The 25,945-nt window shown below is 44.9% G+C and overlaps 2 protein-coding genes across 10 annotated transcripts in view; both read right to left on the reverse strand.

Annotated features, from left to right (window-relative positions):
• Nucleotides 1-599: 599 nt before the first annotated feature.
• On the reverse strand, nt 600-7,274 carry LOC309714373 (zinc finger Y-chromosomal protein 1-like). 2 transcript variants are annotated; one of them, XM_082546794.1, is made up of 4 exons: nt 7,050-7,274; nt 6,382-6,598; nt 2,410-2,724; nt 600-2,204 (listed from the first exon to the last, which is right to left on the reverse strand). In XM_082546794.1, exons 1-4 carry the CDS (start codon nt 7,221-7,223, stop codon nt 820-822), a joined length of 2,091 nt encoding a protein of 696 aa, XP_082402920.1. In that variant the 5' UTR covers nt 7,224-7,274; the 3' UTR covers nt 600-819. The 2 variants fall into 2 exon arrangements, with proteins under 2 accessions (XP_082402920.1, XP_082402919.1); XM_082546793.1 differs by having other exon boundaries at nt 6,382-6,601; nt 7,050-7,269.
• A 6,915-nt stretch (nt 7,275-14,189) lies between these two features.
• LOC309714356 (receptor-type tyrosine-protein phosphatase mu-like) overlaps nt 14,190-25,945 on the reverse strand; it is a 220,385-nt gene continuing 208,629 nt past the window's right edge. For all 8 annotated transcript variants that reach the window (XM_082546726.1, XM_082546722.1, XM_082546725.1 and 5 more), the window contains 3 exons: nt 24,903-25,066; nt 16,800-16,935; nt 14,190-16,164 (listed from right to left, as the gene is read on the reverse strand). In XM_082546726.1, the coding sequence (XP_082402852.1) occupies nt 16,111-16,164; nt 16,800-16,935; nt 24,903-25,066 (354 nt within the window). In that variant the 3' untranslated portion in view covers nt 14,190-16,110. The remainder of the gene's footprint in view (nt 16,165-16,799; nt 16,936-24,902; nt 25,067-25,945) is intronic.

The raw sequence follows: 25,945 nt of genomic DNA on the forward strand, positions 1-25,945 counted from the left end.
CCGTAAACACTCTGCATCTTTCACGTGATTCAGTTTATTTTGAAAAGTCTCAACAGGATCTTGAGCTTTATTGTGAAAGCTTTATGTGGAACATAAACAAGCGGACACGCGATGGTGTTACCGTCGTTGTTGCTAACGACAATGCATAAAAACAGGTGCTTGTCTGTCCGTAGTGTGGTTATATTAAATATAAGAGAAAGAGAGAACTTTAAGAAATTAATAATAACTACAGTGACATGCCGTAAAGTTTATTTTGCAACACCACGAAACAAACGATAGCGTAAAATGAAACGACAGATGTTTATATATCGTCATCGATATATATCGTTATATCGAACAGCCCTAGTGTGACATGTCTCTGAACTCAATCATTCAAGCATTAAAAGGCTCGTAACGCGAGGGATGAGTGTTGTGTCTGCACACCTGAGCAAAGAGCCAGGTGTATGTTGTTTTTGTCAGCTCTTTGCTCCCAGCAGTCACACAAACACATTTCTTTAACTGACCCTTTAAACTGCCAAAGACACTCCTCCTCCACACCGATTGGTCACCGTCAATATTAATGAAATCATGTGACTGAACCTTGAGAAACCACAGAAGCAGTGATTTAACCATCTTTAATGAAACCATGATACAGACAAATAAAGTTTGATTCAAACTCCTTCTACCATAATCTCAGCTGATCTGAGACCAGCCCGCCAGCCAATCAGCTGCCTCTGCTTGTCTTTGAACATCATGAGACCCTCTGAGAGCTCCGTCTGTTTGTCAAACCCTGCAGAGCTGCTCGGGTGCATCAAGACTCCGTGAGCGCGCTCACTGCTGTCAGGTGGCGTCCAGCTGCTGAGCGGCGTCCATGTCGTCCTCAGACAGTTCTGCCGCGCAGTCCACCACTGTCTCCTCCTGTTTGTACGTCAGAACCGCGTCGTCGTCAAAAAGGATGGGCGGGGCCTCCTCGTCTGGCAGTGTCCCAACACCGTGCATGCGCTTCCTGTGCTGCTGCAGGTTGCCGTGGCGGTTGAAGCGGGCAGAGCAGAGGTCGCAGGCGAACGGGCGCTCCCCGGTGTGGATGATGACGTGCCTGGCAAGCTGCGAGCGACACTTTTTGTCCTTGCCGCAGATGTGGCAGACGAAACTCTGCGGCAGGCGCGCCCCATTGGCATGGACGACCTCTCGGTGCCTCTTCAGGTGGCTGAGGCGGCGGAAGCGGCGGCTGCAGAAGTCGCAGGCGAAGGGCCGGGCGTCGCTGTGGATGGTGGAGTGGCTTGCCAGCAGCGACCGAAACTTGAACACCTTGCTGCAGACGGTGCACGGGAACGCCTTCTCAGAGGTGGCGGTGCTCCTCCTGCGGCTGGCACTGGCGTCGCCCGCCCTGACCCGCAGGTGCACGCGGACTTGGTGCTGTTTGAGGCAGGTGGCACGCTGGAAGCTGCGCAGGCAGACGCCACAGCGGTGAGGCTTGTCACCTGTGTGGATGCGGGCGTGAGCAGTGAGCAGCGCCTCAGATTTGAGCCGTTTCCCACACACGCCGCAGGCAAACGGGGCGTCCAGTGGGCTGTCTTCTCCATTGACATGGTTGCTGTGGACCAGGACTTTGTGGCGTTTGAGCTGGTACTGGCGAGCGAACTTGCGGCCGCAGATGTCGCAGAGGTGCGGCCGCTCGCCTGTGTGCGTCTGGAAGTGGACAGCGAGCTGCGACCTGCACTTAAACTCTTTGCCGCAGAAGTCGCAGAGCAGTGAGCTCGGCCGCGGGGGCTCGGCGGTGCCGTCCACGTGCACGACCTTCTTGTGGTGCTCAAGGTCATTGGCCCTCATGTAGGCCTTGGGGCAGAGGTCGCAGCTGTGCGGCTTCACCCCCGAGTGGATGACCTCGTGCGTCTTGAGCCGCGAGCGGCAGCTGAACGTCTTGCCACACACGGCACACAGCCACGCCTGAACCTGCCGCTGTTTCTTCCGTTTGGCGACGCCGTCTGGATGCAGCCGATTCAGGTGGTGCTGCAGGTTGTCGCGGCGATTGAAGCGCAGTTCACACAGGTGGCAGGCGAACGGCTTCTTCCCCGTGTGGATGAAGGAGTGGCGAGCCAGACTCGACTTGTTCTTCATCACTTTGCCGCAAACGTCGCACACGGTGCTGTCGAGCTCCAGCTTCACTGCGGCCACATCCTGGGAGTCCGCCGGCAGGGCTCCGGGAGCCGCGGGGAGCGCAACACCTGCAGGGACACGAGAGGAAAGACTTAAGCCAAGGATAACATCAGATTAATCCTGATTTACACAAGAGTAAAAAACAACCTCACGACGAGTTAAAGTCGAGTTAATCCAGAGTTAAAGCAGTCTAAAAAAAATGTGAATGAGTGGAAATAAAAATTTTAATACTTTTAAGCTACAAATATTAAACGTCAGTAAAATCTGACTCACCTCCTTCAGATGGAGTCCAGGTGGGGTCAGCTGTGACGTCCTCCTCCACTGTCATGACCTCCGCCTCCTCTTGTTGGTCAGTGTCAGATGACTCGTGGCGGCGGCGGCGACTCTTTTTGTCAGTATTGGAGCTCTGAGGTACCAACCGTCTCCTCTGAGTCCTGGACTTGGCTGGGGTGGGTTCATCGGAGAGTTTGGGGGCGGGGCGGATGATTCTGGTTCTGGTCCTGTTGGTGGTGCAGTGCTGCAGCAGAGCGCCCCCGTCTGGTCCGTCAGCTCGGACGGCGATGCACTGCAGCAGCATCGCAGACGAGCCTGCACACAAAGACCGGCGTCAGAGCGGGACGAGGACCAGGACTCAGAATCTGAGTCTGTGATGCAAACTGACCCACAGAATCATCACTGACGGGTTAATCATGGTTTTATTCGTGTAATACACAGACTACAAACACCACTATCACTACTGTGCACTATTTAATTTACCTGCAATAGCCCACACTGGAAATGCAAACACTGTTTACTTTTCTAATATTTTTATTGCGGGTGGGACTTTAATGCGTTAATTGTGATTAATTCATTTTTTTAAAAAGTTACTAATTTAATCGCACTTTGCATTCCAAGCAAAGGGGAACTATTGTCAGTGCATGATTTCCTTTTATACCAATTACAGTGATGCACAAAACAAAGCTACAAAGAATCAGAAGAAAGCACATTGCTAGGACTGATCAGAGGCAAATTTCATTTCCAAAGACTACCCAATGGAAGCTTTGATAAAAGTGAGGTTTTGTGCAAACTGTGCAAAAACGAGTTTGGATACCACCCAAAGCATTTCAACCTTACGGTACCATCTAAATGCAAAACATGTTTCAGGGAGCACAGAAACTGTGGGAGCTGACCAAACTTGATGAAATGACTGGCTTCAGGACCAAAATTAGTAAGTCAACATCGGACAAACTATGTTACTATCTCCCATAATGGATTGCTCTGGACTGTAGACCACTACCAGTGGTAGAAGATAGGGGGTGCTACAGTTTGCGTCAGGTGATCCAACTTTCCAACTGCCTGAAAACTGCCTTTTTGACACTGAAAAGCAAAATGAGATGTATTACAGACAGCCCTGCAAATATGGAGGAACTACACCAGGAGCAAACAAGACTGGGGCAACAGAAAGAGCCACTCATACAGGATATTTCCACACGGTGGAATTCAATCCTGTATGTGGTGTCTCGTCTGCTAAAGTATCAAGAGGTTGTTTTTGCTGCTTTGGGCAAACAAAAGCACAAGCTAGTCATTTTAACTCCACCAGAGCTGGTAAACCACCAAACGCTGGCCACTGTTGTTGAGCCATGCAGGTAAATAAAACTATTTTTAACTTATTGTTACTGTTTCTTCAAAACGCTCTGTAGTTGACAGTTATTGTGGAGATGAATAACGACTTTCTTGAACTGTCTACTACAGGTGTGTGGCTGAGCTTCTTGGAGGTGAGACATGTCTCATGTTCAGTGGTTTTACCTGCTTTCTGCCACCTGCATCTCACCATGGAGGTCTCTGATGATGACTCAAACTACATGGTGAAATCTAAGACCGCCTTCACAAAGGACCTGTCCCAACCATCAGTGGCTCCCGATAGCTGCTGTGCTTCAGCCACACTTTAAGGATTTAAAGCAGTGCTCCCCAACCCCCAGGCCACGGACCACTGTCATTTGGTACCGGACTGCAAGAGTTGAGGCTCGGGTGTGAAACTGATGGTTTTCAGGGTTTTTATCGTTAACTCGGTTTCCCTGGGTCTTTTCCTGTGTTGTAGTTGTGTGTCTTATTTTGGAAGAAGAATGCACACGTTACCATAGCGACCAGAGAGCATTAAAGGGCAGAGAGGAGGATGTTATTCTCAATGTTGCTGGCGCATTTCAGGAGAACGCTGCTAATAAAGTTACACAAGTACACAGTGAATTAGCGTTTATTATTTTATATACAAAATACCACCGTTTATGCCTTGGTCCTATCATTTTATTTTGTTGTATTTATCCGGGACACCTCAAAGGCCGGTCCGTGGTGCAAAAAAGGTTGGAGACCACTGATTTAGAGTGTCTTGCAAGGGGAGAGCGAGAAGAGGTTTGGACCAGCTCTGCTGCAGTAACAGTGTAACAATGCCACCACAAAGGAGCCAGCAAAGACAAAGAGCCTCCTCCTCTCTGATTCAGATGAGGAAGCCCTGTGTAAAAGGGCCCTGAGTTTGTACACAGCAGAATCCACCATCAGCCAGACAGACTGCATGCTGCAGTGGTGGTCCAGTTGAGCAGCGACCCACCTACACCTTCTGTCCTGGCCTGCAAGTATCTGATTGGTCCTGCCACTTCTGTCCCATGTGACAGACTGTTCTCACTTACAGTAACATAGCAACAAAATTAGAGCTGCTCTGAACATGTGAACAGGCTAGTTTGTCCAAGTAACTGGCTGAAAGAGACCGACAGTAAATAAGCATGGAGGTATTGTGAGTCCAACGGGTTTGTTATTTTTGCACTAAAATGTTCGATGATCACACTGTTTTAGCCTAATGTACAAAATAATGTTGGCTAAGGTTACTCAGAGTTTAAAGGTGAAGCTGCTCAAATAACCTTTTATGTTTCTGCCTTATTTTTTTAAGAAGAAAAACTGCACTTTGTTTTTATTATTATTATTATTTAAAGACGATATCATTTTGAAAATGTACTTAAAGTAACACTTTATTTTAAGTCTTCCAATTTTATCCAGTGATATTATTTTTGTTTCTGTTTTGAATTGAAATGTAGTTTAAATGCCTTCTCCCCATAAATTAAAAGAGCTTGAGATTACAATAGTCATGTGCATGTCTATTATTTGATTCTGTCGCACACTAAATTCCTTTAAAATTAAAAAAATAAATAAAAACATTTGTGCTTCGGAGCAAATTTTCTTGTGCGATTAATTGAGATTAATTACAAAGCCTCTAATAATTATATTTGATATTTTTTTATTCAAATGTATACAGTGGAGAAGAATTGTGCACCTCACCCTCCTTATTTCTACATGTCTGCACTGAGTAGATGCTCTAAATCGCATTGTACATGTGACAATGATATTCTATTCTATCCATTTGAAACAAACCTGGTTCAATCATAACCTCTGAGGGCGGTTTACAGGGAGGCCGACCACCACTTTTCTTCTTCTGTAGTAATTATTTCTTAAAATCAGTTCTTATTAATATTCTTGTTAACGTTAAAGGGATGGTTGGCTCAACAGAGCTCTGACTTTTTGTCAGCTTGGCTACAGTGCTGAAGAGAAACCTGGGGTTGTTCTTCTTCAATCAGTGGATCGGGGCGAAGACGCTCAGGGGCGAGCGCCTCAGCACCTCACTTCAAAGTTCAGACTAAATTAGATCTATCAGCACTGACGCAACGATCTAAGCTGACTGATTAAACATTCCACCTTAAAAGCAGCCCATGAGGTAAAGGTGGAATTAAGTCCAGTAGCTTCTCGTGACGGAGACGCACCATCAAACACCTTTAAACCCCAAACTGCCAAAATCCATCAGAGATGCTTCGCCGACCAGCAAAAACCTGGGAGTCTCAGCGACGTGCACGAAGTGCAAACACAACCAGCTCCAGCCCCCACACCAGCGAGCAGGAAGCACCGCCCAACTGGACCCGTCACTATGACGACAACAGGTGACAACCAACGGGCTTCAGAACAAAAGATGGCAGCAGGTGAAAAGTTCAGGTGAACCTCAGTAAGAACCGGAACGTAATTTTATTTAACGAGCAGCAAAAATATAGTAAAGACGATCAGATGTCACGATCAGCTGACTCTGATTTTATTTGATTTTTAGGGAAACCTAAAAATCAAATAATTTACATATTAAATAAAGTTGAAAACTAACATTTAAATAAAATCTTTTTTCCCCCCATTAAGTTCTTTGAAAGTTTCCTCCCTCCACCTGCAGGGCGGCGCTCTCACCTGAGTGTCTCCAGCTCAGCTGCTGACTCAGCAGGTCCACCTGGACGGCGGCGTCCCTCCTCTCTGCCGCCTCGCTCTGACAGCCCACCTCCTTCCTGTCCTCCTCGGGGCTCTCCCACTGGCAGCCCACCTCCTTCCTCCTCTCCTCCTCTCCTGCAGCTCCCAGCAGGAAGAGCTGCTTTTCTTCTGCGGGAGGCTCCATCTCCCACAGCGCCCCCTGCTGGTCCGAACAAACCACCGTCAGGTTATTTCAGCTGGTACCCGGACAGGAAGTAGTCACACTGACTCCGCCCACTCAGACTGAAGCGCGAAGAGTCACTCAGATCGATAACCAACGATTTCCAATCGATAAGAATTAACCGCTTAAATGTTTGAAGCTGGACCACGTGACCACGAATTCACTCTGAAGGCTTTAAAGAGCGTATGGAGTTAGACTCCTCTCGGCCACCGTACACACGCTAAAACAGCGCAAACTGCGCTTCATTACACAGCCACGCCCCGTCCGAAGATCAGTAACCTGACCGTTAACAGGCACCGACAATCTCATCAATAATGTGATCAATAACTTGATGTTTATCTATGATAGCCGTTAGCGCCATGCTAACAGCAACTAGCAGAGGCTAACGGCCCTTTGACCGGCAGAGGAGCCACGGAGCGGCTTCAGGTACCTGAGAGCGGCGGAATCCGGGGGGAGAGCTGCGAGCAGAGAACAGCTTCAGTATGAATCCGAAAACTCGGGAAAACAGCGAAACACAGCGGAACGGCAGGCCGCACACGCACTGCTGCTGCTCTTCTTCTGCTCCTCTGTAGCTTCCCCTGCAGCAGCTCAGTGCTGCCCCCATCTCAGCGGCCACACCGGGAACTCTTCTTCTTCTTTATATTGTTTATTGGCGGTTGGCAAACAGCAAAATGGTGCATTACCGCTACCAACTGGTGTGGAGTGAGCACCGAAATGACAAAAAACAAACAAACAATTCAAATCCTCCCAAACGAATGAGTCTGAATTAAAAACCAAAATATGGCCCGATAACTTTCACTTCTAGAGTTCTTGTGAAATAAATCAAGGTAGTCCAGTTTCACTTTCATATCACCAAGCTTTCTGATCAATTGTCTTCTTTTAGCATCATATTTCTGACAATGCATTAAAACATGTTGTGTTGTTTCTGGGGCGATCGTGGCTCAAGAGTTGGGAGTTCGTCTTGTAATCGGAAGGTTGCCGGTTCGAGCCCCGGCTTGGACAGTCTCGGTCGTTGTGTCCTTGGGCAAGACACTTCACCCGTTGCCTACTGGTGGTGGTCAGAGGGCCCGGTGGCGCCAGTGTCCGGCAGCCTCGCCTCTGTCAGTGCGCCCCAGGGTGGCTGTGGCTACAATGTAGCTGCCATCACCAGTGTGTATGTGTGTGTGACAGGTTGTGTAAAGTGCTTTGGGGTCCTTAGGGACTAGTAAAAGCGCTATACAAATACAGGCCATTTACTGTTTTACTTCTTCTCTATTGCAGTCACACTTTCCTAAACAGTGTTTTCCTATTAAAAACAACATGTTATTCAAACCAGTGTGCCCAAATCTGAGTCGAGCTATAACCGTCTCCTCTCTCCTGTTCCTTCCTCTGCTTCTCATTTCGCCTGTTTTCCTTTGGATTTTTCATCCTTTACTCTCTTCCTCCCATTGCTTTTGCCACCTTTCTTTCATTTTATGCTGTATTCTACTCTTGCTCTCTGTCCTACTGATATCCACATCCACCAGCGGTCTCTTTGTAGCTTCCTTTGCCATTCTGTCTGCTATTTAATTTCTCTTAACTCGTCACTGATCCTTTTCCCTACCTTAAATTCAGGAACAATAAATGCTATCCCGCTTTGGTTGGCTGTATTCCTTGATGCATCTGTGTAGATTTTGACATAACTGTAATACCGATTAATATATTCCTGCACTGTATGTGAGTTTAAGATAAAAACCCCTGTTCTTGTTCTTTTTGTTCAGTAGTGTGAAATCTACTAAATCATCAGGGAGTATCATGGTGGTATCTGGATCAGCTACAACATCTCCAGCACCATCAGGCTGAGCACAGGAGCTCCTTGGGCTGTGTTCTCAGCCCTCTGTTGTTCACTCCCCTGACACACAACTACACCGCCCTACACAGCTCTAACCACATCATCAAGTTCGCTAACGACACAACCGTGGTTGGACTCATCAGCAGCAACGACGAGTCAGCGTACAGAGATGTGGTTCAGCAGCTGGCGTTCTGGTACAGAATAGAATAGAATTAGAATTCAACTTTATTGTCATTGCACATGCACAGGTACAGGGCAACGAAATGCAGTTTGCATCCATCCAGAAGTCCTTTAGTGATATAGATATATTACAATATATATTAGCAATAATATAGATATGTGAGTATATTACAGAAATGGGTCTATTATGGTATGTTATAATGTACACGGTATGAAGTATGTTGTGAATATTCTATAACTATAAGTATGTACAGGCTGTAGTGAGTACAAGCTATGTACAGGATATGAACAGGATATAAATATGAAAAACTATACAGAATATGAAATAAATAACTTTACAGAATCTGAGATATACAGCTATACAGAAATGGGAACTATGCAAGTTGTAAACAGTTGTAGGATTAAAGATTATCGAATGTACAGAATGATTATTTACACAGTGCAGTTAAGATAAGTGAGGGTGTAGATAGTTTCTACAGAGGCTATATAAAGTGCTAGTGGTTGTGAGTGGTGGTTCAGTCCATGTTATTATTGTGTGTTTGAGGGTACAGTTGTCCATTGTGTGTGTGTGTATGTTCAGTCCATGTGTTAACGTGGGTCAGATGTCAGGAGGCAGAGTTCAGGAGTCTGACAGCTGTGGGGAAGAAGCTGTTCCGGTACCTGGTGGTCTTAGTCCGGAGGCTCCTGTAGCGCCTCCCAGAGGGCAGGAGGGTGAAGAGTCCATGTGATGGGTGACTGGGGTCTTTGATGATTTTCCCAGCCCTTTTCAGACACCGCTTCCTGTAGATGTCTTTTATGGCAGGAAGTGGTGCTCCGGCGATGCGCTGGGCAGTTTTCACGACCCTCTGCAACGCCTTCCGGTCCGAGGCAGAGCAGTTCCCGTACCAGACTGTTATACAGTTGGTCAGGATGCTCTCGATGGTGCAGCGATAGAAGTTCACCAGGATGTCTGAGGACAGGTGGTTCTTCCTCAGAGTCCTCAAGAAGAAGAGGCGCTGGTGAGCCTTCTTGACCAGCTTGGAGCAGTTGGTCGTCCAGGTGAGATCCTCGGAGATGTGGACTCCCAGGAACTTGATGCTGCTCACACGCTCCACAGCCGTCCCCTTAATGTGGATGGGTGGATGTGGGTCAGCATTCCTCCTGTAGTCCACGATGAGCTCCTTGGTCTTCTCGGTGTTATGCAGCAGGTTGTTTCTGTCGCACCACTCAGCCAGACGATCCACCTCCTCCCTGTAGGCGGCCTCATCGTTGTCACTGATGAGGCCAATCACCGTGGTGTCATCTGCAAACTTAATGATGGTGTTGGAACCATCAGCAGGTCTGCAGTCGTGGGTGAAGAGGGAGTAGAGGAAAGGGCTCATCACACAGCCTTGTGTGTGTGTGTAGATGAGCAGCGGTTATCCAGCCGGACATGTTGGGGCCGGTTGGTCAGGAAGTCCAGTAACCATTTGCAGATGAGGGAACTGATACCCAGGTCTGTCAGTTTCCTGATGAGTTGTGAGGGGTGGATTGTATTGAATGCTGAACTGAAGTCTATAAACAGCATTCTGGCGTAGGTGTTGTTGTTGTCCAGGTGTGAGAGGACAGAGTGCAGTGCGATGGAGACTGCATCCTCTGTGCTCCTGTTCTGGCGGTATGCGAATTGGTGGGGGTCCAGGGTGGGGGGGAGACAGGATTTGAAGTGTGCTAGGACCAGCTGCTCTAAGCACTTAGTGATGATGGGGGTGAGTGCTACTGGGCGGTAGTCATTGAGGCTAGATGGGTTGGAGTTTTTGGGTATCGGGACGATGGAGGTGGATTTGAAGCAGGCCGGTACCACAGCGTGGGCCAAGGACAGGTTGAATATGTCTGTGAGCACTCCTGCAAGCTCCCCAGAACACGCTCTGAGAACACGCCCGGGGATGCCATCAGGGCCTGCAGCCTTGTGGACATTGATCCTGCTCAGCACCGCTCCTACATCGGTGGGGGAGAGAGTCAGAGGTTGGTGGTCTGGCGTCATGTCTGCTTTGGTTGTGGTTGTGGGGTTCCCTCGCTCAAAACGAGCATAAAAGTTGTTGAGCTCGTTGAGGAAGGAGACATCAGAGGATGCGGGGGAGGGTTTGGTGGTCCTGTGGTCTGTAATGGTCTGGAGTCCTTGCCACATGCGTCGGGGGTTGGAGTTGGAGAAGTGTTCTTGTACAGCGAGAACAACCTGTCACTGAATGTGGACAAAACCAGGGAGAATCATCGACTTCAGGAAGACTCACTCCACTCACACCACTCCACTCACACACCACTCAGCATCCACGGTTCCACGGTAGAGACTGTTAACAGCATCAAGTTCACATCTCAGACGACCTCACCTGGACCACCAACACCACCTCCATCACCAAAAAGGCCCAGCAGCTCCCCCACTTCCTGAGATACCTGAAGCGGGCCAACCTCCCTCCTCCCACACTCACCATGTTCTACAGGGGCACCATAGAGCGTTCGGACCATGTGGTTTGGAAACTGCAAAGTCGGCATCCTCAGCCGGCTACATCTGTCATGGTCCTGGGTCGTGTGACCCAGTGTTTGAGGTTTTTTTTAATGTATATTCATTTGTGCCCTAGTTTAGTTCATCTAGTTAATTTCTAGGTTGCTGTTTAGTCCTTTGTTTCTTAGTTGTTTATGTCAACTCCGCCTGTACTCAGTCTCCCTGGTTCGTGCGTCTACCTGTCATGCGTCATGTCTGTGTGGTTATGTTAAGTTCATGTCATGTCTAATCTCCACGTTTCCTGTTTTACTTTGAAAGTCTGTGTCCAATGTCAGTGTATTTAGTTTCACTTCTCCTGTCCTGTCTTTAGGTTCATGTGTGTCAGCTGTGCTCCCATGCGTGGCCACTTCCCTTGATCATCCCTTACGTGTATTTAGTCTCTGTGTTTCATTCAGTCTGTATCGCGTCGTCTGTGTTCCCACCCTCCGTGTTTTCACAGCCAGTCTTTACATTCATAGTCATAGTTTTCTGAGTCTTCATAGTTTATCACAGTGTCAGTTTCCCAGTTTAGTTATAGTTTAGTTCAGTCACTGTGCTTCTGCCTTGTTTGAACTTTATGTCATCAGCCATAATAAAGGCTCTCTTTCAGTTTAAGTCTTATTCTACACCATCATTTCATGTCATAGCCACTTCAGTATTCAGGGAGGGTTACTGATTTTTACAGAAAATATTTGAAAAGGACTCCAGCTTTTACTGAACCTTTCAGTTTTACTGTGAACTTTGGGTTTGTACCCAAATTGTTTGCATAGTTATTCTCAGTTTTTACTCCAAATTCAGATTTTAGATGATTGTAACTGAACTTCTGATCCTGTCCTTACTTAGTCTGTACGTGTACTGGGTTCCACTCTTGGCTTGGACTGGCACAATCATCTCAACCCTGACAGCCTTTGAAACTAAAGACCCGTGGGTCACAAAACCTATCCAGAATACCTGTCAGGGGCTGGGTCTCTGAGCCAGCGTTTTGATTGTATTCTGTATTTTTGAGTTTCTTATGTAATGTTTGTGATTATAAGTTCTTGTGTTATTCTTATTTAGGGTCTCCAGTCTGTCATGTGTTTTAGGTCTTTGTGTTCCATATTGTCAAGCTTGTGTTGTCATATCTGTCTCTCCACATTTCCTGTTTCATTTCGAAAGTCTTGTGTTTCTGTGTTCAGTGTGTTTGATTTTACTCTTCTAATTTTACTCTGTGACGTTGTTATGTTCATTCTAATCTGCGGTTTCTCCATGTGTCTCCACTTCCCCTGATCACCTCTTGTGTGCGTTTAGTCTGTGTGTTCATGTCGTGTTTCAAAGTTTTTCTATGTATCCGTGCTCTGGGTTTTTCATGTTTTAATCTTAGTTCACCCAGCTTAGGTTATTGGTTAGTTTCGTTGTTGATTTGTTTTTGTTTTTTTACAATTTCTGTTTTATACTGTTAGTTCATACTGTTTTATATACTGTTTTGTTTGTTTGTTAATTAGTTAGTTAATTTGCTTGTTTTAATCAATTTTAAATCATGCTTTTTATTTGTTCTTGTTTCTAAGGTCTCTGTAAAGCACTTTGAATCACCTTGTTGTTGAATTGTGCTATACAAATAAACTTGCCTTGCCTTGCCTTAATCAGGGAACTGTTCTTAAGAAAAATGAAACAACTGAAACATTTATAAGTGCTTTACGTGCGTCGTCCAACACAAAGTATGATTGGCTGGCTCAGTGAGGTGACAGACACAGGCTGGAGAGTGTATACAGGTTTTTATTTGTTATATTCTGGAATCAGCAACATAAATAAAAGCTTTCATTAAGTTCTCCTCAGCACCAGAGCCATTCATCGACAGGGTTCAGGCGAAGCCACACCCACAGGACCGGGCTGAGACCGCGACCTGTGATTCTGTTGGCGAAACGCTGAAATTGTCCACCATGATTGTCTCTCTCTGTGTGCTTCAGGAGAACGAGGATGGCATGGACACCAAGAACAAATGAAGGAATAAATATTCTTCTTCCTGCCTCCCGCTGCTCTATGTACATTATTAACAGTCTGAAACAACCCAGCAGCTGGCCTCGCCCACCTGCTGCGTGACGACACAACAAAGAAACACTGAAAACCACAAAGTGATGGGAGTCAAGGACCAGATGAAGGACAATGTGCTTCGATGCTTCCAGTTCAGTTACTTTTAAATCTGAAGCAGCAGAGATTAAACGTCAGAGAAGAAAACGGATGATGACTCTCAATGTGTCTTTAAACATCTTTAAACATCTAAGTGGAAAAAAACCCAAGAAGGTTAGACCAACCAGAATCATACACAAGTCCTCAGGTGGAAAACATGAAAAAAATCATCTTTTCATTCTCAGCAATGAACTCTGTGAGTGAGCTCTGGAACAATGGACAGCAATTGGCCTTGAGTTGAGGTTAATTTGAGGATCCAGTTCATCAACTTAATTTGGTTTATTGGTTCCAGCTTCTCAAACTGGATCGTACTGATGGTCCATGATGACATGATGTATCAGGGATCACTATATCCTGGTATCTCTCTGCCGTCTCTGTGTCCTCCTCACATATTTCTATAACTGATTAAACCAAGCTCTTCTAACACATCCACATGCTGCTCTGTAGAGATTATGGATTCACGTCAGACTCATCAGAGGAAAGTGTTTTGATTTAAAACCTGTGAAAATCATGTTGGCATTTTTACACATAAATAAATGATACACATAAATAGGGATGGGTATTGATAAGATTTTCACGATTCCGATTCCATTTTCGATTCTGTTTAACGATTCGATTCTCTTATTGATTCTTTTTAAAAAAGGAGAACACTAAGGTCGATTAGCTCAGAACTTTGTTTTATATCTTCTCTTTGAACAAGACAGAAATTTAGGAGTAACATGGCCTTACAAACCCAACAGTGAGATCTTAAGAGATCCAGCCTACGGCTCTTCAATGGGGTGTCACAGGGTGCCCAGGAAAAACATTGTAAATGTAAAATAATAAAATAAATATTCTTCTGTAGCAATTACACAAGAATATCCAGTAATGTCCCTGCCTACAATTAAACACATTCACTTACCAAAGTGAAATCGGGGCATCTGCTGTGGCAAACGGGTGCAAACCTTTGACCACAAACTCAGTCACTGCTCGGTGACGTTCGTCTATCCCGGCCTGAAAGGAGACGCTGCCGGCAGACTGCAGCGAGAACTGCCAGCATCTGAGCCAGACTCTGTCTCTCATCATGGTCACTAAATGCACAGTAATGGCAGGTTTGTAATAAGGCAGATCGCGCTAACATAATATGCACTGTTAGCTGATTATTTACCTGCTGCATTAACGGGAGAGGACGTGCAAACGTTAGCGCTGCTGCTGGGTTGAGATTCACGAGTCGAGCGGAATTAAAAACACGACATTCATTTAAGGTCATCGCGTGTTTTGTGAGCAAATGCTTTTGCATATTCGTAGTGTTTCCTCCCTTAAATGAAATATCTGCTTTGCAAGTATTGCAAGTTGCACTGTTGTCATCCATTCTTGAAAAGTGTAACCAAACTTTTGAGCGTTTGAGCCGCCGTGTTTCCTGCCAGGTAAATGACGCTCCGCAACGTGGTGACGTCATTCGGGGCGACTGGAATCAATAAGGGAATCGTTTGCAAAAATGGCAAACAATTCCAAGGAAGTGAAACAGAACCGGGTTTCGATACCCATCCCTACACATAAATAAAGAAAAATATATTAACAAATGTTGGCATCATTCAGCTTCTAATCATGACTGTGCTTAATTAAACACAATAACAAGCCTGAGCTCTGATGTCATGTACACCAGCGGTCCCCAACCCCCGGGCCACGGACCGGTCGTTTGGTAACAGGCTGTGAGAGTTGAGGCTCGGGTGTGAACTTTATGGTTTTTATCGTTTTTTAAACCGTTTTTATCGTTAACTCTGTTTCCCTAGGTCTTTTCCTGAGTGTTATGAATAAATCTTCTTTTTTTTGGTAGCGGTACTGTTTTTATTTTGTTGTATTTATCCGCAACACCTTAAAGACCGGTCCGTGAAAATATTGTCGGACATGAACCGGTCCGTGGCACAAAAAAGGTTGGGGACTGCTGATGTACACAACTTGACCAATGGTGAACTAATCACTAATTACTTGCTGTGATCATTTCATACCAGACAGCTGCCAGGACTCACATCATCTTTATAAATAAGCGTGTCCGCAGACTCTGCTAATTTTGGCAGACTCAGCTGAATGTCGGCAGACTCTCGGCTGCGTGAAGGCAGACACGTGTTCTGACAACTCTGGCTCTGTGATGTCTGCCAGATTTGGTTTGATTTTGGGCCTCTTTGGGGGAAGAGTTGGCAGATTCAAATTGGTGAAGTTTGTTTGGTTAAATAAGTTTTATCATAACTGGCCAGACTATGGCACTCAGATTCAGGCCGAGTGACTTCCTCTGGCCTCCTGGGCTTGGGCCTCTGCAGGGTCAAACCATCTTAGCTACCTTGGTCAGCGTGATCCAGCCACCTCCCAGTCTTGTTTCCAGAGGGATGATTAAGTTCACACTTCTTGACATGACATGAATTCACAAATGAAAGTCAATCAGATTTTAGGGTCCCTTCAATCTCAGAGGTAAGAGGGTTTATGCGAGAGTTAATGATTCTCCGCCGACAGCAGCTTCTTCCTGACAGGTCAGCTGATTTCAACCAGCAATCGGACACGGTTAAAGATTCCTGTACAAAACATGACTGCAAGGACATCCTGTTTTGAATCCTGGCTGTAAGGACTTCCTGTGCTGGTGGTGGGGATGGCTGACAGGTGAGGCGACCCACTCTGATGGTGTTTTTATCGTTTCAGTTTCATTGAAACAACAAAAGGGTAAAAAAAACCACAAAGTGACACGAGGTGAACGCTGAGCGTCGCTCACAGAATCCAACAGTTCAAACCAGGCAGTGTAAACATGCCTTCATCCTCCTCCTCCTCTTCAGTCAGTAGTCTCTCTGCTCCTCCTCCTCTGTGTTGAAGGAGGCTCTAAGCAGAGTTCAGGTACTCCAGAGCGACTTCATAACAGAACTTATACTGTTCCTATGGAAACACAGACATCAGATGTCATTCATTCACATTTTTAAAAAAGAAACACTTTTAATTACACAGTATGATGTAAAAACAACTCAGTATCCACTACGGGTCACTGGACACTCCATGTGTTCAAGTTCACCATCACGGTCTGTTTTCCTGAGGTAGTTCTGGTACAGCTTGGACTTATGTTTTGGGTCATTATGTTGCTGCAGGATGAACCCCTGATCAACTAGGTGCATACAGTATTTGTACTATGCTTTCATGTCAGACTGCAGTGAGACATTAAACTGCATAACTTTCAATAAAAAAATGGAAAAATTGGCGTGTCCTAAAACCTTTGACCGGTAGTGTATGTTTATAGAATACAATAATTATTATAAAACATAACAGAAAATTATGAATAATAATAATAATATATCATTATTACTGAGAAAATGTTTTTATATTTTAGTCTTAAAAAATACAGTTATGGATTCAGTGTTAAGTTCCTCTTTGATTTACTGTAAAATTAACCTTTTTTCATTTTAGTCATAAAATACAAATACAAAATAATTTGCTAAACCACAGAAGAAATGGAGAATAGAAATAATAATGATTGAAGTTAAAGCGAGCCAGTGTCTGTGATGAAGGTTGGTGGTTACCAGCAGGTCGACCATGTTTGGCTTGTTGTTCCTCAAAGTTTTTACAGCGTGAAAAACGTCGACGCAGCGCTGCTGACGCAACATCTCACACACGATACTGATACTGCAGAACACACCACTGCGACCTCCGCCATTCCTGAGGAGGAGACAGGACAGAGGAGTCAGGAGAAAGAAGACCTTTGAGTTCTCTGTCAACAGTTACATAAAGTAGCACATAAAAATATTACTGCATATATTCACAAGAACACCCCTCAAAAACAAAAACATTTACAATTGTCATAAACCAAGAACAAGCAAATCATTGTACACTGTACACAAGACATTTGTTTCCAACCAAACAGAAATAAAATGATCCACACCTGTCACCATTATATAAGAAGTAAATTCTATCATAATACATGCAGACACCAGACCTTTGAACATAAGTTCTAAATTTGTAGACCTTTACATTTTGTTTCTGCAGGTTAGCCAGATTCCCCTTTTTGCCCAACCCGTAAGAAAGCTGCAAAGATAAATCTGATTCCATTGTGCTGCTGTTTTTGGGACCATAAATGAACATTGTATTCTCCAGCACCTGTCCATATCCAGCCAACCACTGTTGCAGTAATGGCAAGAGAAGAACAAGCCTGGGACACACAACCCACAAATGTTGCAGGGTGTGCTCAGCTTGACAAAAAGCACAGTTACCCTCTACACTCGGTCCATATGTGCAACATGTCTGGTTGTGGCCATGGCCCCATGGACCACCCACCACCGAAGATCCACGGTGTGTTTCTCCAAGTGAGGTCTGTACAAGGATTTCTAGCTACGTCTGGGAGAACCTGCTGCAGAAATACTACATCGACTCCGGAAGGTCCCTCCTTCATCCTTTAGGAAAATCCATCATTTTTGGTGCCTACTTCTTAATCTACAGCAACACTGTGAAAACAGCGAAACCTTCCAAAACACCACCTTTTGTGCTCCAAACATTTTACTGTGCCTTTAAATGAGTTTTCCCTAATTTCTTCATCCTCAACTTAGAATCTCTTTAGTGTGCTCAACTGTTCATAGCTGACCACTCTCCTTATCTTTAGAACTGATTTTATAAACTCATCAAGATATGGAAAATAATCCATAGACTGTCCGCCAAATCTTCCATCTTAAAATGAGTTTATGTCTTGTAAGGAGTAGGATTGCTGATGCTCATCTTGTGAAACAATATCAGAAAACTGTGATGAGGAATCATCTTCAAACAAGTTCAAAGAACCTGCAGTTCGATCTTCAGCCTCACCTGTCCTTGCCTCTGTCTGTTCACTGTTCACAGGAGGCGAACCCTCACTGGGGAGGGACGCCATGGCTCAAAGTCAAACTGGCCAATTAGCTAAACCTACTCACTCTACACAACACAATGAAATAAACCTGTCTTACCTTGTAACTAACCAACTAACCATTAAGGTTGGGCGATTTTTCCAACCGATAATCATCAGTCCAATAAATGACCACCATCAACCCCACCCAAATACAATAAACACAAAAATGAAGACAGAAACAGAAGACACTCCATTTGGCTTTTTTCAAAAATTCAGAACTAAATTATCATCAGTTATTTTACACAAAACTGCATTAACCCTTTAAGACCTACCATAGAACCAAGTCCGCCAGAGCTTATATTATATGTTTACATGCTGTAGTCCCATTTTTGGGAGCATTTCAAGTTGCTTTACATCAATACAACCATTATAGCCCAAATTTTAATAATATGTCTGCATTAAGTGCATAGAAATTACATAAATTGCAAAAATGTGCAATAAACCAGAAAAAAATTTAAAATCGTTTTTGTTTTTTTAACATATATTTCTAGTTAGAGAAGTTTAAGAGGCTTATCCCTCAAAACTGTAAATACAAAAAAGTTGCACAAAATAGTTTCCCACCACAGGAAATTTATTTTGAGTGTCTTCATAGTTTTATTTTTGAAATGCACCAATTTTTATATACTGCAGAAAAAACGAAAATAAATATTATAAAGCAAATTTGCAAAAAAACAGCATATGCACCAAAATAAACTATTTCCAGCAGTGCAATATGAGTCCTAAGCATCCCAGAAACGACACAGAGAGTCATAAAGTCAAACATAACTTTTAAAAACACCAGTACAGTCTTACAAGGCCAAGTTGGTAAAAAACTACATTTCCACGAATATGACGTCACTTTCGGTTTTGGGCAGGTAATGGCGGACATGCAATAGTTCGCGCTGACGTCTATTCCAGCATAGGAAGTGTTACAAACAGCTGATCGGATCGGCAAAGCGTGTTTCTGGAATATTATGTTTTTGTTGCTGCAAGTGCTTTTTATGCAGTTTTTGCAAAGCTATATGTGGAAGGAAACTGTGACCGAGGACAAGCTGATGGCATAAGATGTAAGTACAACTCCTCCGGTTTTATATGCAAGAAAAATTATTGCGCTACCTTACGTGGTTGCAGTTCTACCGGGATTTAAAAATAGTTACGCAAAATGGAGCGTGCCCGCTCAGACCGACTTTAAAGGGTTAATTCCCCAAATAGAGACAAACTCTTCAATGTTGGACAACATCTTATAAACAAATTCTACTTTCAAACGTGCACCTACTAACCCTTTAAACATAATCTCTAAATGAACAGATCCTGTTCCCTTCATTTTGTTCCTCCTTGAATGCCATATACTCATCTTAGCATGACCTATTAAAAAATTAATCAAGCAAACCTTCCTACGCTCCACTGCAGAGTACCTCGGACCCAGGATAAAGAGACTCTTCCAAGGCCACAAAGCCACTGCTGCAGCGATGAAAAAAGGCCAGATAGCCTTGGACAGCCAAGCCACAGGTGCTGCAGTGTTTCCTCAGTTAGACAGAAAAGACAGTGGTTCCCTGTTCTTAGATCCATCACTGCCCTGCTGTCCTCAGGCCTGCCAGCTTGGTTAGACCAGCATTTATACACTAGCAGTGCTGAGCTTTCTACTTGGTATCAAGGGATTGTAAAAAAGAGGCTCCTCACCAACATCACCATCAAATTGTTTTTAAAGTACAGAGAGACTGTTCTCAGTCTTCCAAGCAGTCAAAACAGACTGGTAAAAAGCAGAGGTCTGCAAAAGGTCCATGCCAGTCAGGTCTATGAGAAACAGGTGCTTGTCATATGCAAGGTCCTTTATTCTGTGAAGCAGCATAGATACAGTGTTGAACCAGGGTGGTTGTTGTTTTTGATAAAGATACTGTTGTGCTGTCTGAAGACGAAACGCTGTGATACGGCTGTGAAGGTCAATCAAACTCTGACCCCCCTCTGACACAGATAGAGACAGCACAGCAGACCTGGTCCAGTGAAGCCCTCCCCAGAAGAAATTTACCAGTCTTTTTTGTATCTCCTTGATAAGAGAGGCCGGAGGTTCAAAAACAGTGGCACGGTGCCAGAGTACAGAAGCAGCCAAGTTGTTAACAACCAAAGTCCTCCCCCTGTAGGACAATGGTGGCCAGACCCAAGTCCATCGAGACAACCGGGCAGTAATGTTTTCAACAACACCCTCCCAGTTCTTCCCCTGAAAAGCATCAGTTCCCAAAAACACTCCCAAACACTTCAGTCCCTCCCTGTTCCACTGTAACTCTGCCGGTAACACCGGCTCCTCTTTATCAACCCACCCTCCCAACATGAAACCTTCACACTTTGACCAGTTAACCTTTGCGGATGCCTGCTCATATAAGTCCAGTGTCAGTCTGAGTGTTTTAATATGGTTATAAAAACCGTAACATCATCAGCATAAGCGGACAATTTTACTGTGCTTCTTGCTTCGTCAAAGGTAAAACCTGAGAGTCCCTGTCTAAGATGGTGTAAAAGGGGTTCAATGGCCAGCGTATACAACATACCAGAAAGAGGGCATCCCTGCCCTATGCCCCTCTGAGCTGGAACAGGCCGACTTAACCCTCCCCCCACCTTTAACATGACAGCAGTGTTTGAGTACAACAATTTGATCCAAGAAATGAAAATGTTCCCAAACCCAAAAGCTTCCAAAGTTTTAAACAAATAGCGGTGATCAACTCTATCAGAAGCTTTTTCTTGATCCAGAGATAAAAAACCCCACATCCAAGTCTCTGAGCCAGATCAATAATGTCCTAATTAAAAACAAGTTGTCCATAATAGTTCTTTCAGGGACACAGTATGCTTGATCCACATCAACAATCATGTCGATACAGGTCTTCAACCTGTTAGAAAGACATTTTGCAAGAATCTTGTAGTCCGTACAAAGCAAAGAGACAGGCTTCCAATGTTTGAGCGAGCCCAGGTCCCCTTTCTTTGGCAGTAAAGTCAAAACTGCCCTCGTGCAACTTGTTGGCAAGATCCCAGTGGTCACACAGAATGTGAAAACCATGAATGTCCTCTCCTAGCAGCGACCAGAATTCCTGGTAAAATTCCGCAGGAAGCCCATCAACTCCTGATGACCGACCACCGTTGAGTTGTTGAACCGCTGAAGACATCTCCTCAAAAGAGATAGCAGACTCCAACACAGCCGATTCAGCCTCATACAGCCGTGGCAGCCCCTCCAGCATCCTCGTCACACATTCAGGGTCACACGTGTCAGAACTAAAGAGGCTGGCATAAAAGTCAATGGCAAGCTTCCTCATTTCTACTGGGTCAGATGTCACCTTCCCATTTGGAAGCCTTAAGTGCATCACGTGGTGTGACTCGCAAACCCTTTTCTCCAGCTTGAAGAAAAATCTGGTTGGGGCATCTATTCAACAGTAGAAATCCGAGTTCTTATAAGAGCACCTTTTGCTCTTTTGTGGAGAAACTTGCCTAAAGCCTTCCTCCTACCGTCCCAGGTACTATTTGCATTATCTGTCCCACTTATGATCTTATCCTCTAGCATCTTGAGCTCTCGTTCTAAGTCCTCAAAGCAGTCTTTAACAGTGGCCGTTGGATGTGACGTGTATTGTTAACAAAAAAGCTTAATCTGCGTTTTCCCCACCTCCTACCATTCAGCCAAATTGCAAAAGTAATTTTTCCTTTGTTTCCAGTGACACCAGAAGTCAGAAAAAGCTCGACAGAACTCTTTGTCATGAATCAGCTGCATGTTAAAGCATGTTGGTGAACAAATGTTAGAGTGCATCAATAAGGAAATATCTACAGTCACTAAATGATGATCAGAAAAACCAACAGGTGAAATTTCTGCCTTAACTAGTCTATTATTATACGTCTGATTGATAGCTATTAAACCCGATTCTTTGATCCCCATGGTAGAAGAGAGAAAACCCGACTCAGAGTGGTCAAAACATTTATAATTCTTTATTCAATCATCTTCTGGAAGAGAGAGCCCCGCACAGCCCAAAGCCAGTTGCAGAATCTCTAACATTAGAAGCCAAAAATGTGTCTCATATAGGTGTTATTTTGGTCCTTTACACGTCACACACAGCCTCGATACAAACAACCCCTTCTGTGTTACTAGTTCCACTTTTTCTGTCTGGTTTCCTGTATTTTATTAATATGCCTCTGCAGCTCTGCACTAAACTTCCTGTTTTTCAGTTTGGCTGAGCACTTGGTTTATGAGTCAAAACTGGCTTTGCTTTACAAGCCTTTATTATTAAAATACATAAAACAATATAATCAGAAAATAGGCACTAACAATATATATTTATCTTGTAACACTGCCTTCACATTGCCCTCAGAAACGTTCACATATGTGTATTCTCTAGTTGTGGGATGGAGCCTTCTCCACACATCAGTCAGAAAGATTGTGGATAAAAGTGAGCCCGAAGGTGGGTGAGGCTCTCCTGTGTTTCTGTCAACTGAAGGGTGGGTTGTGCAATTCCAGTCCCCTCCCACCACCACTATTGAACCACTATGTATTTGTGATAATTTATAATTAATTTTACGAAATAACCTCACACGACCTGCAGCTGAGTTGTGGGCGCATACATTCATAAAGCAAAAGGTGTTCCCTTGATGGTTGCTTGTACTACCTGTGCCCTTCCCTGCTCTACCTCACATACGGAGACATGTGACAGCTGAAGGTGCCTAGAAAATAAAATTGCTACACCTGCACTGAGGTTAGTGCCATAACTTAAAAATACCTGCCCACTCCAACTCATTCCCCATTCTGTCTCATTATCTACAGTACTACTAAAAAAACCACATCAATGTTTTTGTTCCTGCTGTTCCACCAAAACTGCTCGCCTTTCTCTGACTCTTCCCCCATTACTGTTAAGCGTACCCACTCTCAAGCCTGCCATAAAGACAGAGAGAAGAGGAAGAAGAGAAAGAGGGAAAAGACAGTGAGACCCTTCCAAAAAAAAAAAAAAAAGACACCCTTAATACTCCGAACATTTTACTGTGGTTTTGAATGAGTTTTTCCTTGTTTTTCCCTCCTCAACACAGTCAGGATCTTTTTCAGGCGGCATCTTTTCTGTTTGCTCAACTGTTCATAGCCAACAACTCTCCTTATCTTTAGAACAGAGTTTATAAATTGATCGACATCTGGAAAAAACTCTGACTTCCACAGACTGCCTGCTAAATGTCTTATCCAAAAAGCGATTTATATCTTCTAAGGAATACGACTGCTGATGTTCATCTTGTGAAACAATGTCAGAGCATCGTGACAGGGAATCATCTTCAAACAAGTCTTCTTCCTCATTTTCCGCGCTCAAAGAACCTGAAATTACATTTTCATTTCCTACCTCACTTGTCGTTGCCTCTGTCCTGATTTTCCTCCACAGTTTTCCTGTCCTGTCTGTCATCACTTCCATCCGGCCTGTGGAGCACTGGCTGCGATCTCCATTCTGTCACCCAGCGCCGCTAGCAGCTCGTAGCTGGCTGTTCGTCCACACCGCTACTAGCGGGCTGTTCTCTCGTACCGACATCTACGGCACGCTCACTTGCTTCACTAGCATGGCCCTGCTGTTTACCTGTGTCATTGCGCACTTCGTGCTCTTTATGAGGGCAGGATGAGTGTTTATGGCCAACATGCACTTCATGCTAACTGCGCTTGCATAAACAGTATACAAGCCGTTTTGGTATCTCACTTTAAACGACACTTCCAGTGTCTGTGAAGGATCGTTCAAGTACATGAAGGCCTGCCTTCATAGTGACTGAATGTGCTGCAGTCTGGCATCTTTGCAGCCAAGACGAACAACACTGAACCCGCTAGCAAACTTTCCAAAGCAGGTCAGTTCCTTTTCAAGTAGCTCATTGGGGATAAACGCCATCTACGCGGGTCACCGCAAACAGTGGTGAAACAGCCACAACAAATCATCCAAAATGATCCCCCTTTCAACTAACAGGTGAACCAACCGCTCCTCACGGAGAAAGGTAACCACAGCCTTGTTCATCCGAGAGCCGCAAGTTGTGTTCTCATGGCCCACCTGTTCACCAAAAGCTAGCAGAGCCTGCTCCACGGTGTACTGTTGGGGGGGCCTCCCCTGTCTAATAGACAGGGGAGGCAAACCCTCACTAGGGAGGGACGCCATTGCTCAAGGTAAAACTGGCGAATTAACTAAAACTCTTCACTTCACACAACACAATGAAATAAACTTGCCTTACCTTTTAACCACCCATAAAGTTTTCTGGAAAAAACAGTCCAAACGTCCCAAACTCACTCAGCAGCTCCACACACTCACCAAACACCTTCACACACCCATTCACTCACACTCCCAGCATGCAGTGCAGGAAGGAGAGGAGAGTGGAGTCAGGGGTTACATAGATGAGAATGAAAGCAGTTTATGTTGTGACCACTAGATGGAGACAAAACACCACACAAACACAAACTTTATAACTACTGATACTGCAGTACTCTCTGCAGTACTGTGTGTATTTCCTGTGTAAGAAACAGTGATACTCTTGCAGTAAAGTAATGAAAACACAGTTTTCTTTCTGTAGTGTTATGTGTAGTACTGCATGTAATACTGTGTGGTACTCTTAAAGGGTAATGTCTTTAGTACTGTGTTTATTAAAAGACAGTGTACTTTATGTAGTATTGTGTGTAGTACTGTGTGTATTATAAGACAGTGTACTTTTGTAGTAGTTTGTGTAGTACTGTCTGCAGTACTGTGTGTAGTACACTGTGTAGTACTTTCTGCAGTGCTGCGTGCAGTGTTGTGTGTACTCTTACAGGCAGTGGACGACGGTGCGTCCCTCGCCGCCGTCGTACTCCTCCTGCCATTTGTCCACCTGGTGCACGAGCTTGAGGAAGGAGCGCTTGGAGACGGGCGTGTCGCGGTACATCGGCCAGCCCAGGAACTGGAACTGCTGCACCATGCGGTACCCGTCCTGCGGCTGGAGACACAGGGAGAACCAGGCAGTCAAAACAAGCTCGCCCCAAACAACCAATGTATAATCAAACACTTCCCCAGAAGAACAGAAACATGAACCAAGTGTACCTCTAAACTAAACACTAAGGAGAAAGGAAGTAAGGAAACTGTGAAGGGAGAAAGGGAAAGGAAGTCAAAAGAAATACATTTTAGGAGTAAAGAAGAAAGGAAAGAACAGGAGAGAGGAAAGGAAGATATATAATGTAGATGGAAGGAAATGAGAGGAAAGGAAAGATATTAGGAAGCTTATTGAGACAGGAAAGAAAGCAAAGACAGGTTCCTGTGAGCCGACAGCAGGAGAGAGCTTTAACTCAAACACCAAAATCAAGCTGCCACAGCGAGGCGGGTGGAGACGGGAGCGCGGATCAAACACAGCCGATATTTGTTGAGACGCATGGAGGAAACGAGGCCCTGAATCACAGCCGCACTCAAACTCAGCCCGATGGGGAGGTGAGGAGGCTTAAATCAAACACATCCTGAGCTAAATCTGGTGCAGCAGGAGAGAGAGAGCGGAGGCTTGGATCAAACACAGGCGCAGCTCAGCTTTATTACACAGAAATCAAACGCGCCCTGAATATGTGAGGGCAAAACCAAACAGACCCTCCGTGTAGGGTGATGCAGTTTTACTCCGTCAGGATCTGAAGACAAAGGTAATTACACATCCACAGAGACGTCACGTAGAGGCGAGGTGGTTCTAACGATGGCGAACAGCCACCACGGCAGGGGAGAGTGAGAGAACAGCCATCGCCCTGACAGGACCACGGCCACGATGGTGGTTCTCTCAGGGCTCCAGCACGGCAGAGACACTAATGGATGACTCAGCCGAGTCAGGAATCCTAGTCTC

Source organism: Aulonocara stuartgranti, assembly GCF_965226115.1.
Source record: "Aulonocara stuartgranti genome assembly, chromosome: 9".
NCBI classification, from domain to species: Eukaryota; Metazoa; Chordata; class Actinopteri; order Cichliformes; family Cichlidae; genus Aulonocara; species Aulonocara stuartgranti.

Bases quoted from the DNA above. Each gene is read 5' to 3' on its own strand.
- LOC309714373 (XM_082546793.1), bottom strand. From the start codon at position 7,223: ATGGGGGCAGCACTGAGCTGCTGCAGGGGAAGCTACAGAGGAGCAGAA. The intron at 6,602-7,049 runs GTACCTGAAGCC...TGTTCGGACCAG, and splicing joins CCGGATTCCGCCGCTCTCAG to CAGGGGGCGCTGTGGGAGAT. The intron at 2,205-2,409 runs GTGAGTCAGATT...GTGTCCCTGCAG, and splicing joins CTGGACTCCATCTGAAGGAG to GTGTTGCGCTCCCCGCGGCT.